This window comes from Bubalus kerabau, chromosome 9, assembly GCF_029407905.1.
Source record: "Bubalus kerabau isolate K-KA32 ecotype Philippines breed swamp buffalo chromosome 9, PCC_UOA_SB_1v2, whole genome shotgun sequence".
In the NCBI taxonomy this organism is placed as follows: domain Eukaryota; kingdom Metazoa; phylum Chordata; class Mammalia; order Artiodactyla; family Bovidae; genus Bubalus; species Bubalus kerabau.
The window spans coordinates 26,425,865-26,443,515 of NC_073632.1; the positions used below are offsets into that span (position 1 = coordinate 26,425,865).

The 17,651-nt window shown below is 36.3% G+C and overlaps 1 protein-coding gene across 4 annotated transcripts in view; it reads right to left on the reverse strand.

The window, feature by feature from the left end:
* PHIP (pleckstrin homology domain interacting protein) overlaps positions 1–17,651 on the reverse strand; it is a 129,129-nt gene that overhangs the window by 71,942 nt on the left and 39,536 nt on the right. For all 4 annotated transcript variants that reach the window (XM_055534849.1, XM_055534851.1, XM_055534850.1 and 1 more), the window contains exons 8-10: positions 2,648–2,869; positions 2,270–2,370; positions 188–258 (exon numbers count right to left, since the gene is read on the reverse strand). In XM_055534849.1, the coding sequence (XP_055390824.1) occupies positions 188–258; positions 2,270–2,370; positions 2,648–2,869 (394 nt within the window). The remainder of the gene's footprint in view (positions 1–187; positions 259–2,269; positions 2,371–2,647; positions 2,870–17,651) is intronic.

Consider the following 17,651-nt stretch of genomic DNA (forward strand, 5'->3'; position numbering starts at 1 on the left):
ATGAGTGTGTAAGCTAAACTCTAGCAAAGTTCAAATATTTATAAACTAATTTATGAGCACCCCCTGGTACGTGCAAGAGAATATGATTTCCATTACAACAGTAGGTATATTCCAAAATTTTATGTGTTCCACTAGAAGCCTTCAAATATATAACTTTTAAGTGGAGAGTCAGGAAGAAAAATCTTACCAGCACTAAAAGATGAACAGATCATTTGAACTCCAGGTCGAGGGCGCTCTGTAAATTTTGCAGGTCTTGGACTGTAATACAAAAAATAACTAATTAAAAAATATCCCAAAGAGATCAACACCACCAGAACTCAGCTGCCTCAAAAAATAACTACAGAAGGACAAAATAAGAAGCAACAGATGGCGCCCTTTCTAAAAACAAGTTCAAAATCATTGTGTGTCATGATCAGCAGGATCATGTGGAAACTTTACATATAGATTTTTATAGGAGTTCCTGATTATATAACAATCTATACATGAAACAAAGTCACTGTCCTACCTGACACATAGTTGTTATACTCACTTCTAATCAAATGTAACAGGTTCTCAGTTTCATACAGCAGAACAGCAATGCACAAATATATAATGAAATAAAAGTCACAAATATACAAGCAACTATATCGCTCATTTAAAATAGTGATCTATAGAAAACAGGCCACACTTAACTATGTTCACATTAATTACATAATTATATTACAGACTGTATGTTTATATTAATAGTACTGACATTATATGCTTACGGTTACAATCAACCAGACTGAAGAAAAATTAAATTATGGATTTTACCCATACCAGTTCTAATACATATACAATATATATGTAATATTCCAATACAAAAAGCCCTTAACACATATTTCAACCTAGTTTTTCTCAGAATATTAGGAGAGAAAAATATAAAAAATAATTAGAGCCTTCAATCAGAGTGCACTGCATAACTCTCACTACCCACAGCCACTGAACACAGAATGGTTTCAGTCTTGTGATCATTTAGGGGAAAAATGTACAGAATATTTTGTTAACCGACATTTTAACAAGTTTTATAATTATTCCTTAGCTCTGATATAGCTAAGCATAACTGATACAGCCTAGAGAAAGTTACTAAAACATTCTTGAAACCTATTTAGAGAAAAAATTTAACTCTAAGTAAATTTATCTGAAATCATATAGGCAATAAAAAGAACTGCTTTCATTAATATATTATAGACTGTGGTACATTTTTATTAATTTTTGGCACATGCCAAACAAGCAGTTAGTTAGAACCCAAACCAGAATATGTAAGCAATTATAGAGACTGTCATTTTAAACAAATGCTAGTATTTTTAAAGGGAAAAAAACAGATAAGCAGGTACACATAATTTATTTTTAAATGTACATTTGAGGAAATATTTTAAGATAAGGCCTAGGATTCAGACCCTCTGAGCTCAGTTCCCAGTTCTGCCACTTATCAGTGTGACATTATCAGGCAAGTTAACATTTCTGTACCTGAGTCTCCTCATCTGTAAAATGGAGGTGAACATCACCTCTCCTTTCACAGATTTGTCCATGGGGTAAATATAGCACTTATCCCACTAGATCCACTTGAGAGGCAGCATGAAATAGCACAAAACCAGAGGGCAAGGAAATGTTAAAGTCCTGGCCTTGCCATTTTTAAATACTGTTTTAACTGTGGGAAAGTCATTTAACCTTTCTTTGCCTCAGTGTCCTGAACCCAAACATAGTATTGTCCAGACAACTTATTTTGATAAACCAAAATATCATAATAGGTAAAAGCGTAAGTGCAAAATGCTATTATGGGGCAGAGGGAAGGGTGCATCTATCTACCTTGGTATAGTTTAGTGAAAATTTAATGATTCCATTTTCCTAAATTTCCCTAGATCCACAATAAAATCTATTCTGTAGATACAGTAACAGAAATAACTGCAATTCTTCTAAAGAACTAGGAACTCTGAAGATTATGTTCTAAGTACCACAAGGAGTTACTGCAGCATACAAAAAGAAGTAGTAATAAAACAGGCATATTCTGAAAAAGCGAGAGCTAGGGAAAATAATAAGAGAAAAAAGAAATAAACATGTTAACATATAACTTTCTTCAAAGCATGAAAACAAAAAGGAAAGGATAAGAGTGAGGAGTCAGTGAAGAGCCAAGATTAATGTTACTCAAGGAGAAAAATAAAATCATTCCTACTGTTGATTACTTTATACTTTTGCAATTTCAACCATTAAGTTAAACATATTTATTCTAAGAAATAAAAGAGCAACTGACTTTATTTTAAGGGTTCCAGCATCCCAGAGCCAAAAACAAATAGTGCCATCTGCCCCAGTAGAAGACAGATATCTCTTTGAGCCACTGCACAATGGTGAGAACTGAAAAAGAAAGAAGAAGCAATTTTATAAGAGTAACATAGTCCAAATAATAAACCTATTTTTACATACAAATAGCAAGTAACAATAATGGCTAAACGCTCCAATTTGACAAATGTCATGGTTACCTTCATATTTAAAGTCCATGTATTTATAGAGAAAAGAGAAATATTCCTTTCTTTATTTTAGTTGGCTTTATACAATGGATTATTAAGGTGACTTCTTAAAATTTACTTTAAACTGTAACCACAGAGGATTTTTCAGGGATTAAAATGATTACCTGTAGTGATGTTATAGATGCACTGTGGCCCTGAAGAACAGCCAAAGGCGCACAGGTTCGAAGACACCAGACTCGGATCATTTTATCACAACTGCCAGCTGCTATCATGGTATTCTCATAGTTGACAGCCATGTCTGATATTTCAGCAGCATGCCCTCTCAAAGTAGCTAATAATCTCCCATCATCTGTTGCCCAGATTTTCACAAGACAGTCATCAGAACCCTTAAAATAAAAATGTATATTTATTGAATTAACTATAAATTTTAGTTCAAATACTTAACAGATTTTTTTTTAAATCCTATCTGTTATATCCACTTCCCAATATTCATAACTTTAAGTACTAAAATGTTTTATATACTTGTGTTAGAAACTTTCCTCTACACAAGGTGCTTTATTTTATAAATTATTCACTTACAAAGAATACTTGTATATGCCCACCATTTAACAGGAAAAGTAGGATGTTAGCAATAACTAACATTTACCTATGGCCCCTTATCCACTACCCAAGGTAGCCTCTATATGGAATCTTGTCAAAGAATCTGAACTTCTAAAATAACAAAACTATAACTGCAAAACAAATGTAACATGCAATAGTGACTAATCCTATCTACATTACTATAAAAATGAAAGGAAGCTTACTGATGCTTTTTCCTCCTACAAAGCCAAAATCTGTAACACATGAGTTTCCCACCATTTATCTTCAGCTAAATACATTACAAAGTCACTCAACATCAGTTATAAGAAAAAAGTTAATTTTAGCTGCATGATGTCATTAAAAATACATATACTACCTGTTTACCCTTTGCAGAAGCATAAGCTCAAAGAGAAATGTAAAGAATACAGTTTCCTATTAATATCTATATTTACAAATAAACATTTCACTTTTACTTAGCCAAAGCAGCAGTAAGAACTTCTAGACTTTTTTCCTTCTCTAATTTTTCTTATTCATCTTATAGGTCTAAGTTTACTCTTTTACCAACCTCCCCCTACTTCCCCCCTAGTTTTTACTATTAAAAAGTTTTAAATATACAAAGAGTACAATATATTATTACCATTAACCTCATATATCCATTCCTCAGATTCGAAATTTATTAGAACATTTCAAAGGCTGTAGGTTAGAACTCTACAAATATTCCAATCTAATTTGTTACAAAATCCACACACACATAATTTTATCTGACATTAGAAAGTACTTAGAGGATCTAAAACAGCAAGGGTACAGAGAAGTATCTGCTTCTAAAAACTAAGGCACTATTTGGCTCTGACCTACATTCACAACAAAAATAAAATTTTAAGTATACCAACACAGGTAGAATGCACACAAAGAATAAAATCATGTCATCCCATTATTTCTTATGTATCTGAATAAATCTGCTTTATATTCTATCTTCCATGTTAAAAAACAGAAAATAAACAAAAAAATGCACACATCTTTTTGACCAAAATGCGAGCTTTTATGAAAAGGACAGGGGGGGCAACCTGTTATCTAAAAGTCAGTTTCCAGTGACTTTTCACCAAATAAAACTGAACAGAAAGTCCCACTATATTATGAATGTATTAAGTTCACTATTGGAAAAGACTCTGATGCTGGGAGGGATTGGGGGCAGGAGGAGAAGGGGACGACAGAGGATAAGATGGCTGGATGGCATCACTGACTCAATGGACGTGAGTCTGGGTGAACTCCGGGAGTTGGTGATGGACAGGGAGGCCTGGCATGCTGTGATTCATGGGGTCGCAAAGAGTCGGACACGACTGAGCGACTGAACTGAACCTTATTTTATAATTCTGCTTTATTTTGACACATACAAAAAAAAAAAAAAAAAATCCCCCACAATATCGCCCCCCCCCAAAAAAACACTGTACACAATTTGCTTTAGTGTGTATTATCCCAATTAACCTTTCTTTTCTTCCATTAAATTACAGGAGAGAAAGTTTTCATCTTACTTTCAGGGAAATCTCTCTTCACTGTCCTCTTCTATGATATAAAGCAGTACCCTGTCCCCAACCCTCATCCCCGATTCCCAGAACTCCTGGCAGAATTTCAAACAAAATCTGAAAGCATCCTTAGGCAATTTCTATCTCATGAATCATTATTTGTGATCATCTATTTTTATGTGAATATGAAACTAAATATGATCTGACAAATTCAACTAAGTTCTTTTAAAATGACTATCAGAAACACAGGGATTGAACCCAGGTCTCCCACGTTGCAGGTGGATTCTTTACCAGCTGAGCCACAAGGGAAGACCATCAGAAACACAAGTACACATAATAATTGCTTGAAAAGCAGTGTAGACAAGAAGAAAAATCAAATTTACCAGGAAAATATTCTTAAAAGCACCATAAATGTGTTTAAGTTGCATGTGAGGACTGATAAAACTATTCCTTATAAAAAGAACAAACTGTAAAGCAGAACTTGAACAGATGATCATTCTTTACAGAAGCCTATGTCAAATGTTAGTAAAGTCTATAATAAACCAAAGAATAGAACATTACAGTCTTTCAATCAAAACGTTAAAAGAGTTACAGACATGAAAGCAAAAGTAATGTCACTTAAATGGCCAAAGAAAAGAAAGAGTTGGAAAACACAGGCACAGGCATCGGCCTCGGTAGGAAGGACACATGGGCTCCGAGGCCTCATGGAGGAGGAAGAGTTATGGCGGACATGGCAACTGTAAAGCAAGCAGCAAAGAAATTCGATGATTCTAACCTCGGCACCAAGACAAACATCTGAGGATTATTTCCCAAAAGTGGAGAAGGGGGAAACAAAAGAGGGAACCAAAAAAAGTGAGAAAAGTTTTAAAATGTGGTAGAATCTTATAAGCAATAAGGGAAAAATCCTGGAAGCAACAGTGAACTTTCAGCTAAAATTAGACAACATGATTTCAGAAAAAAACCTGAACTGACAAGGTTTTTAAACAAAGTTCTAATGCCCAGGGGAAAGAGAAGTATTCACTTATTTTCAGTAATACATAGATACTGCTGCTAGGACTGAGGATTTGGCAAGGTAGTGGGAAAAGCTGGGACTATGAAGTATAAGCAGGAAATTAAAAACAAAAATTAAGCTGCAAAGGTTTTATCTGAGGAAGGTCATAGAGGGTAGAATTTTAAATGCCTGTTAAGGAGTTTGAATTTAACCTGGAAAGGGAAGTTAATGAAGAATTTTAAGCAGACAAGACATAAAAGTGAGTAAAGTCACTCAGTAGTGTCTGACTCTTTGCGATCCCATGGACTGTAGCCCACCAGGCTCCATCCATGGAATTTTCCAGGCAAGAGTACTGGAGTGGATTGCCATTTCCTTCTCCAGGGGATCTTTCTGACCTAGGGATCAAACCCGGGTCTCCTGCATTGCAGGCAGACGCTTTACCATCTGAGCCACCAGGGAATCCCAATATTTAATATTAAAATATTAAATATTCCTGTGTGGCAGGGTTTCAGGTGATTTTTCAATTTTCTTCTCTTTGTTCACTGAAAACTTCTATAAAGAGTTATGATTTCCATTAGTAATAATGGAAATTTAAGTTATTTAAAATATTATTATAATAATGATGGTTGGACAAAGAACCTGATGTTAAAAAATTGCTATCATCCCACAAATATAGGATAGGTTATAAGTACATAAGAAAAAAGCAGATGGAAAGTGATGAATCTATGATGGAAAGTAGAGATTTTAGAATAACGGGTCATAATTGAAAATACCGTCCATTCTGTGATTCAAAGATACGTAAAGCAAACCCAAATCATACTAAAAAGATTACTATCCACAGCTGAGAATATTCTGAAATGTAAATTCTCCCAGGCAAAATCTGATATGCTGCAATTTCATTTCAATGCACTGAATTTTATCAGCTTTTTTAGGTGTAGAAGATACAATAGAAAATCAGCACTTCAAAACCTAACAAATGTAAGTTCAAAATGGAGAGAATGGAATAATGATTAAATAAACTCTGGTCCATCCATACAATGGAATACTCCTCCACAATAAAAAAGGTACCAACTAGACATGCAATACCTTAAATGTATTTAAAGGGTATTATGCTTAATGAAAAAAGCCACTCTTAAAAAGTTACATACTACGTGCTTTCATTTACATAATATTCTCAACATGATAAAACTAGAGATGCAGAGCAGATTGGCAGTTGCCGGGCATGCAAATATAAAAGGTAGCACAAGTGAGTTACTTGGTGGGGATGGAACGGTTCTGCATCTTGACTGTGATGGCAGTTACTTGAACCTACACATGGAATAAATCTGAATAGAACTATGCATGCACACACACACATGTGTACAAATGTTGAAAATGGAAGATCTGTAGTCTACTTAACAATGCTGCAACAATGTCTATTTCCTAGTTTGATACTGTACTCCAGCTGTGTAATATGTCACCCGTGGGGACAGCTGAAGGAAGGGTACATGAAAGGCTACATGGGATTCTGTACTATGTTTGCAACTTTGTGTGAGTCTATAATTATTTCAAGATTAAAAAAAACTTTAAACACGTCTAAATTGGTACATGAATACCATAGACACATTTTATCTTTCTTCTTTAGCAAATGGGAAATTTCTCATATTTAATTTTAAACTAATACCATATAAGGGTGACCACCGTACTAAATTTAGTATTATAGCATAGGAAATGCTCCTTTAAGAATTGGTATATGAGAGGGACTTTCCTGGTAGCCAGTGGCTAAGACTCTGCACTCCCAATGCAGGAGACCGGGGTTTGATCCCTGGGAAGGGAACTAGCGGAGAAGGCAATAGCACCCTACTCCAGTACTCTCACCTGGAAAATAACATGGACGGAGGAGCCTGGTGGGCTGCAGTCCATGGGGTCGCTAAGAGTCAGACACAACTGAATGACTTCACTTTCACTTTTCCTTTCATGCACTGGAGAAGGAAACGGCAACCCACTCCAGTGTTCTTGCCTGGAGAATCCCAGGGACGGGGGAGCCTGGTGGGTCGTCTATGGGGTCGCACAGAGTCAGACACAACTGAAGTGACTTAGCAGCAGCAGGGAACTAGATCCCACAGACCACAACTAAGAGTTCACATGACACAACTACAAGATCCTGCATGCTACAATTAAGACCTGGCAGAGCCAAATAAATGAAAAATTTTTTTTAAAAATTGATATGTGAGAACAAAGATGGAAAATAGGAACCTGATGCAAAACGTACCCAGTGAAGAAATGGAAAGGCCAAACACAAATAAAACTAAGTTAACTATATTCTTTTTAAACAAGTTAGGATTGGGCCGAGATTAAGGGAGGGCTTAGCTGCTATTTTCAAATGCAGTATTTTTGTTCCCTTTCCAGAAACCAGATGTAACTTTAGGTCAGAGCGTATTAAAACGAGCCACTTCTGAACCAGCAGAGTCCAGGCCCCAGGGCCTGCTGTGAAAGCCCCGGCAAAGGTCAGGTCTTGGTCCACGAGACACTCCTTCCCATGCCATTCCTAGGTGCTCTGCCACAGCAAAGGTATCTGTGCTCCTAAAACAACAGGAATGTTGCACTGGCCTTCAGCCAGCAGAGGCTCAGCGAATAGGATATAATTCCAGAGCAGATTTATGGGAAGTTGCCGGTGTTGGGACTAAAAATCTGGTTTGAGATCAAGCCCTGAGCTTTTGGAGTGGGAGCACTGAATTCCAAGACCCTAGACTACCAGAGAACTAACCATAGGGACTATCAACTAGTGAGAACTCACACAAAGGAAACCACCTGATTACTACACCTGGAATCACTCAACCACCAGTAGCACCCTGTGCATGACGACTCGCCTAAACAACAAACAAAACAAAAATACAAACCTAATCATCAGCAGACAGGATAACCACCTCACTCAGCCTTGCCCATTACAGGAAAAACAAACACACAAGCAAACAAACAAAAAACAAACTCAGCACAAATCTCACCCTCTACAAGCTTACACAAACCACAGGACCAACCTTAGGAGGGCAGAAACCAAAAGGAAGAAACCATTTAAAGCCTGGGAAAAGGAAATCTCAAACACAATAAGTTAAAAAAAATTAATAATGAAAAGGCAGAGAAAGACTACACAAATGAAGGAACAAATTAGAAACACAGAAGTCCAAATAAATGAAGAGGACATAGGCAACTACCTAATAAAGAATTCAGAATAATGATAGTAAAAATGATCAAAAGCCTTGAAAACATAATGAAGAAAATGCAAGAATCAATTAACAAAGACCTAGAAGAATTAAAGAATAAACATACACACACAAACAACACAACTACTAAAATTAGAAATACTCTAGAAGGAATCAATAGCAGAATATCTGAAGCAGAAGAACAAACCAGAGAGCTGGAAGATAAAATGGTGGAAATAACTTCTGAAGAGCAGAATAAAGTAAAAAGAATGAAAAGAACTGAGGATAGTCTCAGAGACCTCTGGGACAATATCAAAAGTACCAACATTCAAAAACGACAGAATGATCTCTGTTCATTTCCAAGGCAAACCATTCAATATTGCAGTAATCCAAGTCTATGACCCTACCAGTAATGCTGAAGAAATTGAAGTTGAATGGTCCTATGAAGACCTACAAGACCTTCTAGAACTAACACCCAAAAAAGATGTCCTTTTCTTTATCGAGGACTGGAATGGAAAAGTACGAAGTCAGGAAACACCTGGAGCAACAGGCAAATTTGGCCTTGGAGTACAGAATGAAGCAGGGCAAAGGCTAATAGAGTTTTGCCAAGACATGGTTACTTTAATATTTTAACCGCAAGTTTTAAGAAATATATGAGCTGGTGAAAACTGAAGATGCTTTTTTTGGAATTCATTTTTAAATCAAATTATAATATTATGCTAGTGGTTAATGCCAAGCAAATATAAAAGGTAGCAATGGATCATTAGTTTCACTTTTCAATAATGTAAAATTGTCATAATTACCATGAAAGAATGTTCATTAGTACGTGTTAATAGTAATATAATGTGTTATCATGATAATATAAATGACATGTTTATCATTTATCTGTTTACTGAGTATAAAGATACCAAAAAGAACATGTAGCTTTAGCTTACATAAATCCCCAAATAAAATGAGCTGTATCAAATTTACACTGTTTTCTCTTACATGTCAAGATATCCTGTCAATGAAAAGATAATGCCAAGAAGGCTGAAAAAGTAACTTTTCTCTATCCTGAAAAAACAACAGTGCAGATATCACTTGTAAAAAGACTTGATAAAGGGTGGAACTTAAACTTATGAATTTAAAGTACCCTATAAATTTTCTTTTTCCATAGCCACAGTGATAAAGCCACGTGCCTTTAAAAATGATAAACATGCTCTGTAGCTTAGGGCAAAGGAAGGAAACTGAATCAGACATTTACTCTGGAATCACTGTTATTTCTTTAATACTTTTAAGCGGACTATGGAAATGGCACCAATGACCTTTCCTTCTAGAATTTAACTGGATCTCTTACACAGCAGGTAATCACCTACCCGCCCTTTCCTTCTTAGTCTATCCCAAAGAAGTCCCTATTTTGTGAATCCCTTTTAGAAACTACAAAGTTTCATCAAAATAAAAAGTGTGAGAGGCAAATTTCAGATAAATAAAAATGAATGCTGACATTCTCCACAAATAAAAATGAATGCTGACATTCTCCATATTTAAAGCCCAAGAATTAAATATGTATATACAAAAGCAATATGTATATACATTTGCTTTTGTATTCTCATCAAGAAAAATTTCACAGATCTGTGACATGGCTTTCTACTTTGTTGAGCACTTGGGTATTAAAATTCGTCTTAAAATCTACAGAAAAATGTCCTACCTACTGACACGAAAGCTTTACGAAACAACTCAGATACAGGGTCTTCAATCATTTATATTCTATGTAAAAACTAAAGCAGAATCTGAAGTCAACTTTCAAGTTTCTGGAAGACAAGTTTTAAAGGGCTTAATTAAACTATTTAAGTATATACATAAACATTTATTTAAACTGAAACCTGTAAGATTAGCTGTTAACTACTATATGAACTAGTCAATGATGAAGAAAAGTATTTTACAACATGGAACAGTAAATGACAAAGAATTGTTGACTTCTGCAAGGAGAAAACCACACACACTTGGGCAACAGTACAGAAGAAGGTTAATTGTGCTCATACAACCTTAGAGTTAAAGAGCAGACCTGTAAACTTTTCCCTGCTAAAAGAGAAGCATCAATTGAATATACCAACCAACGATTACTGCTCTGGCATGAAGATAAAAGAAATTAGGTGATTATTAAACTTAGAGTATCTTGGAGAATTTGGGAGTCCTTGGCAGAATCAACAAAGAGAATTCTAATTTCTCTTGCTACTGCTACATGGCTATGAGTCAGATTTCACATCCTGATGTCATCAGAACAAACAGAATTAAATGTTAAAAACATCATGTATATGGTTATGCATACTATAATGTTATTTTGTTTTCAAGAGAAAAAGTAGCCTTATTTGTCTGCTTAGTCGCTCAGTTGTATCCAACTCTTTGCAACCCCACACACTGTAGCCCATGAGGCTCCTCCGTTCATTGGGATTCTCCAGGCAAAGACACTGGAGTGGGTTGCCATGCCCTCCTTCAGGATATCTTCCCAACCCAGGGATCAAACCCACATCTCCCACATTGCAGGTGGATTCTTTACCATCTGAACCACCAGGGAAGCCCTTAGTAGTCTTTATTTATCTGAATAACAATTCACTTATTTGGGCAGCTAAAAACTGCTTATACTTTAAATTTAGTTCAATGTATTTTCTAGAAGAGGCCACTGATTTTCTTACCAATCTATCAGAACTATATTTCATTTCCCTTACAAATTACCCTAAACGTTGGAGTCAATCATCTCAACACAGGCTGAATTTTCTTACTCCTTGTCTATCTAAACCACCACTGACTAACCTTTAGCAACATAATCATCATATGCTCTCATCCTGCTCCCAGATGCCAAGTACCATTATGGAAAAGAAGACAAGCACACTAATTCTGCAGCACTGCAAGTTCACAGCTCCTGTTTATTTGGATGGCTAAGGCTAATCAGCAACCCTTTTTGGCCCCTATTCATCACTCTTTCCCTATTACCAGGTTTTATCATTCATCTCTAGGGAACTCAGTCCCATTCCCCAACCAACACTCTTCGCCATGTAAAATACTTTACTTTGAAAAGCAGAATCTGTTCATTGTAAACCTAATTATCTTTCTAAACAGTCCACATAAACTGCTCTTAATCTATTTATTCACTTATCTATCCTCCAGAAAGACCACTGCACATCAGTTATCTCCTCTTATATCTGCTCTCCTAGTTCCTTACCCCGACCCAGTTTTCAAAAATTTATCTTCTTATAAATTACCATATTCTAGCTCTCCTTTCCATTATTACCAAACTTACTAAATATATAGTATCATCCTTACACTACCTCCCATGTACTTTGAAAAAGCAATTTTGCATTTCAACTTTACGGGAGTTTCAAGATCAGTACCAATGTCTTCCATCACCCAGACACATCAACTATTAACAATTCACTGCATTTGCTCCATCACTGCCTTTCTTTTCTTTCTCTCCATATAATACACCTACAGACTTGATGCCCAATCACTTCTAAATATCCCAGTGTGCATTCCTCTAAAACAAGGACACACATCTCCATACACTGGGGAAATTAATACTGATAAAAATGCCATCCAATCCACAGGCCCCATTCAAATTCTGTCAACTATCCTGACATTGTTCCCTTTTCTTTTTTGGCCTAGGGTCCCATATAGGAGAGAAGGCAATGGCACCCCACTCCAGTACTCTTGCCTGGAAAATCCCAGGGAGCCTGGAGGGACGACTGAGCGACTTCACTTTGACTTTTCACTATCATACATTGAAGGAGGAAATGGCAACCCACTTCAGTGTTCTTGCCTGGAGAATCCCAGGGATGGGGGAGCCTGGTGGGCTGCCGTCTATGGGGTCGCATAAAGTCGGACACAACTGACGTGACTTAGCAGCAGCAGCAGCAGTCCATATAGCAACACATGTTATATTGTCACTTCAACCTCTTCAATCTGGAGTATTTCCTGAGGCTTTCTCTATGTTTCATGTCCTCAGAAGTTTAAAAACAGACTTTATATTCTGTCAGATCATACTGTCTTGGTAAGAACCCCACAGACAAGATGCTGTGTTTTCCTCCATGTACCACTTCAGAGGATATGCAATGTCAACCCCCATCCCACCACTACTGAAGTTAGTAACTTTGTCATGTGAAGTGTTTCCCATATTTCCCCCCTAGAAAGTTCCAATTTCCCCCTTTCTATTAAATTAGTATCTTGTGGGAACATACGCTAGATTATGCCAAGATCTTCAAACCAGTATCAACCAATCTACCCTCCATCGATGACCACTATGATAGTTGCCAAACCAGCATGCTTTCTGTAACTATCAGTTGGCATTCTACCGTAAATAAGCAGTTTCCCCTTTTCTCACTTAATTATTTACAAATTTACATCAGTATAGACTCAAGGATGCCTACTTTAGTCAGTGGTCATAAATAATTCAGTCAAGGTCCTACCCGTCCTCATGGAACTTCTTTAATAAGAAAATACAATTAAAGCTAATTTTAAAAATTAAGAATTTCAGACAGTGATAGATATTATAAGAAAAACATAGTAAGATAACATGACAGACAATGATACAGTATGGGGAGGGAAGGTAGACAGCGAAGTCTATGCAGTGTTTGACCAGAGCTGCTAAAAAAAGGAATAAGCCACAGCAATATTTCGGAGAAGATGATTTCAGGCAAAGGGAATAGATAGTACAAAGTCTTTAAGCCATAAATGGGCTTTGCAAGTTTGAAACACAGGAAAGACTATTGTAAATGAAGCACCGTAGGAGGAGAGAATTCATCTTATGGACATTTTTATACATGTATCTTCCTTAACAAAAGTTTCTTACAAGAAAGGACATTATTCACTTCTGTATCTCTAAGTGACTGGCTCATTCATTCATCTTTCTTTTTTGTCATATGCCTACTGTATACACCAGATACAATGCACTACAGATCTAAAAAGGTTTGAGAAAAAGGATTTGTTGTCAGGAAGTTCACAGCTTAATAGAGACCGACACCTAAACAAATTCACTGCAACACAGGACCATACGATATGTCCAGGGGTAGTACACCACATTCAGAAAACAGCCTGTTACTGTCAAGCTTTTTGAAAGACTACTCTATACTGTCTCTTTAAATTTTCAATTCCCAATCTTTCCTTGATGCACTGCAATCTCACTCCTTTCCCTAAAACTTTAAACAAATAAAGATTTTTTCCTAAAGGTCATTAATAGCCTTGCCAAATCCAAAAGATGCCTTTCAGTTCTAATTTTACTTTAGGTTTCCATCTTTAGTAAAATACAAATCCTCTGGCTTTTCAGACACCACATCTTTTTTTCTCCTGTGGCCTCTAAGGCAACTCTTTCTCAGTTTTAATTACTGACTCCTCTTCTTGTTTAGTTTGCTTTAAAGTTGAAGACTCAGACTTCTCACATTACATACATGAGGTAAAATGATCAACTTCCATATTCAATGATTCCCAACTTGAATCTTATAGCTTAGATCTCTCTCCTGCACTCCCACCGCCTGCTGAGCATTTCTACTTGGCAATCTATGTGTGGATCTCAAATTCAACACGTCCCAATCTTCACGAACTTCTCCACTTAAATCCCTACCACAGTAAATAACATGGCTTTCTAACCAGCTGCACAAGTTAAAACACATGTCACTTCATATTATTGCCTCTCAATTCCTCCCCACATGCAAATAAACCTCTTAAATCCTAGTTCTATTTTTAACCTATTAATTCCATCCCTACTCCCACTGTGACTCTCATGGATCACTCCTAAAACCTTTTAACCAATACCTCTGGATATCGACTTAACTTTAATTCATCCTCTACAAAATGCCAGAGAAGGCAATGGCACCCCACAGTACTCTTGCCTGGAAAATCCCATGGACAGAGGAGCCTGGTAGGCCTCAGTCCATGGGGTCACTAAGAGTCAGACACGACTGAGCAACTTCACTTTCACTTTTCACTTTCATGGATTGGAGAAGGAAATGGCAACCCACTCCAGTGTTCTTGCCTGGAAAATCCCAGGGATGGTGGAGCCTGGTGGGCTGCTGTCTATGGGGTCGCACAGAGTCGGACACGACTGAAGCAACTTAGCAGCAGCAGTAGCAGCTACAAAATGCTCAACAGATCATTAAAAAGAGAAATTCTACTCACTCTTCTAAAGCCATCATTTTTGTTCCATGCCTTCAGGGAAGAACCCCCTTCAAATGTCACAAAAGAATCTTGACTTTGTCCTCCAATAATATCTCTAACTCTTGCTTAACAGTGGTCTATATGTATTTTTCGCCATGTCAAGTAATACACAATTGTATGTTATATTCTTCCAATGATTGTAAATGCCTTTCCTTAAACTGCGGAATATCCAGCTTGGCTCAGTTCAAAGTGTCACTTCTCAAGGAAGTTCCCCTTACCATCTCCTACCACATCCTGAATTAGGTACCTCTCTCCTATGATACCTCAGCATTTTGTGCTGCCTCTATCAAGCTTCTCATCACATCGCATCAATACTGTGTTGTTGATCATCTATGAACTCTCACCAGTAACTGTAGCTGCCGTTTCAATATTCTAAGTGTTTAGAAAAGTGTACACCACCTAAAAGACCAAAGTTCATTAAAAGAGTAAATAAACTCATAGTATTTATTACAAATTATTGAGTTTATGGTAACAGTTTATGCTCTTTTGCCTTAATTTGAAGAGATATACTTTACATGTTTGAAAAATGAAATCTTTTTACATGGTCCTCAACATACATTTAGGAGTGAATGGCTTACTCTTGAGAGAATTAACTCTGTTTTTCTTTAGTAAATATTATTTGACACAATGATTCTGAAACCAAGTAAACAGATTTAGAAAACTAAGAGAATCAGGGAACAGTCAGACTTGGCAATTACACTGTCTCCCTCCCTGGGCTCTTCTCATTATTCTACTGGGAAATGTCCATTATTAAAATATTCTAGTACAAAATACTGGATAATTTTCCTAACACAGAATTTCACTTATCAATCACAATGATTTCAGTTTCAATCTTGTATAGCATTTATTAAAAAAAAAGATTTTAGTTAAGAAAATAAAATGGATACAATTTATTTAAATCTATCTATAGAATTAAAAGCAGCTTCTCCCTGTGTATCCTGTTCTATACTAATTACATACATCATTTCATGCAATCCCACAAAAAAACCCTGTGGGACTGATACTACTATTATCTACTTTACTAGTAGTATCTATTGCCCTGCCTTTTTTAAAGAGCTGAGAACACTGTAGTGAAAGGGCGAGGCAGCCTTGGTAAACTGCACTGCTAGTGCATGGCAACGCTGCGAGCTGCGCCGCGGGCCCCTGACGCTGAAGCCGATGCTCTGAACCACGGGACTACACTGCCTCTAGTTGTGCCTGCCCAAAAGCACTCAAAAGTCCACTGGAATTAGTCCCTTGGAAAAAGTTTTCAAATACATCTAACACTAGAAGTTAATGACAAGTGTACAAAGTCTTAAGATACCAAATACATAAGAAGAAAATACTGAGTCATCCACTACTGAATTGTTCTTCTAGGAAGTAACAAGAGTGTACAGCCCCTCACAGGCATCTTTCATTGTTCAGTCAAAACCTACAATCCTGAAGTCTTATCCTACTTGCTTTTAAGACTGGATTTCAAAGCATTAGTTAGTGGCTAGTGTGTTTCCCAGAGAATAAAAGAATGTGAACACATATATTCTCTAACTCCACCTGAAGTGATAACAAGATAAAAATACAAAGAAATTTTAAATAACAATGATCTCATATTTTGGCATTTATCACAAGGTAACATTTTGGAATTTGTCACTGCAAATCACCAGTAAAAAATTACAAATGAGACTGTAAGTTTGGCACAATTCGAAAATTGTATCACATACACAAAACATCAACATTTTTAGATTCTTGATAAGACCACATAAAACAGTACAGTGATAATTTTCTTCCCTTTATTTATGTATCTTCAATTAAAGGAAAACAATCAGAAAACAGTTTCTTAACGTATCATTCTTGTTCCCCCAAAATCAAATGCTCTTAAAACTAGGAATTAAGTTTTTAGAACAAGGGCTGCAGTTTCCCACCCCCGCCACCCCCTGTACAGGGTCAGATAACAATTATCTTAGGCTTTGTAGGCAATACAGTCTGTCATAACTACCCAACTCCATGTTGTGGTACAAAAGCAACCACAGACAATGTGAACAACTGAGCGCATCTGTGTTTGAATAAAACTTTATTTACAAAACTAGGCAGTGGGCTAGATTTGACTCACGGGTAGTAGTTCACTAAAGCCAGGTTCAGAACACTCTCCCAGCTCTATGCCTACTAATCTACTACTGTAAGATAGCAACAGCATTATTACTCACTGGATTTTTCCCTCAAAAAAGTATAAGAGATTATGTGTCTAATTCAAATCAATATACACACAATGCTTCATAAAGTATGACAAATTAATGCCGACCATCCCTCTCATTTTCAAAGAATTCCTTTCAAAGACATCAAAAAATTAAGAAGTTATAGATATTTTTTATAATCTCAGTATATGGCATAACTTAATGCCAAAATGAAATATAAATACAATGTAATGCTTCTTTCTCATTCATTCTATTTATTATTATTTTTGAAAGAATCCTTCTAACATTAGAAATGCCTAATTTATTATATGTTTTGAGAGCTAAATTTAAATAATAATATGTTGAACTAACTCTAAAGATAATTTTCCATTACCATTTGAGAGCAAGTTACTGTTGCAAGCATATCAAGGACTTCAGCAAATATAGGGATAACTGTTGCTCACTCTGAAGATAATAACCTGTCAGAAAATTTTGAAAATTTCACTTTTATTCTGCTTCATAAAGAATAGCAGACATAAAAGAGGAAATGAAAGGGAGAATACTAATAT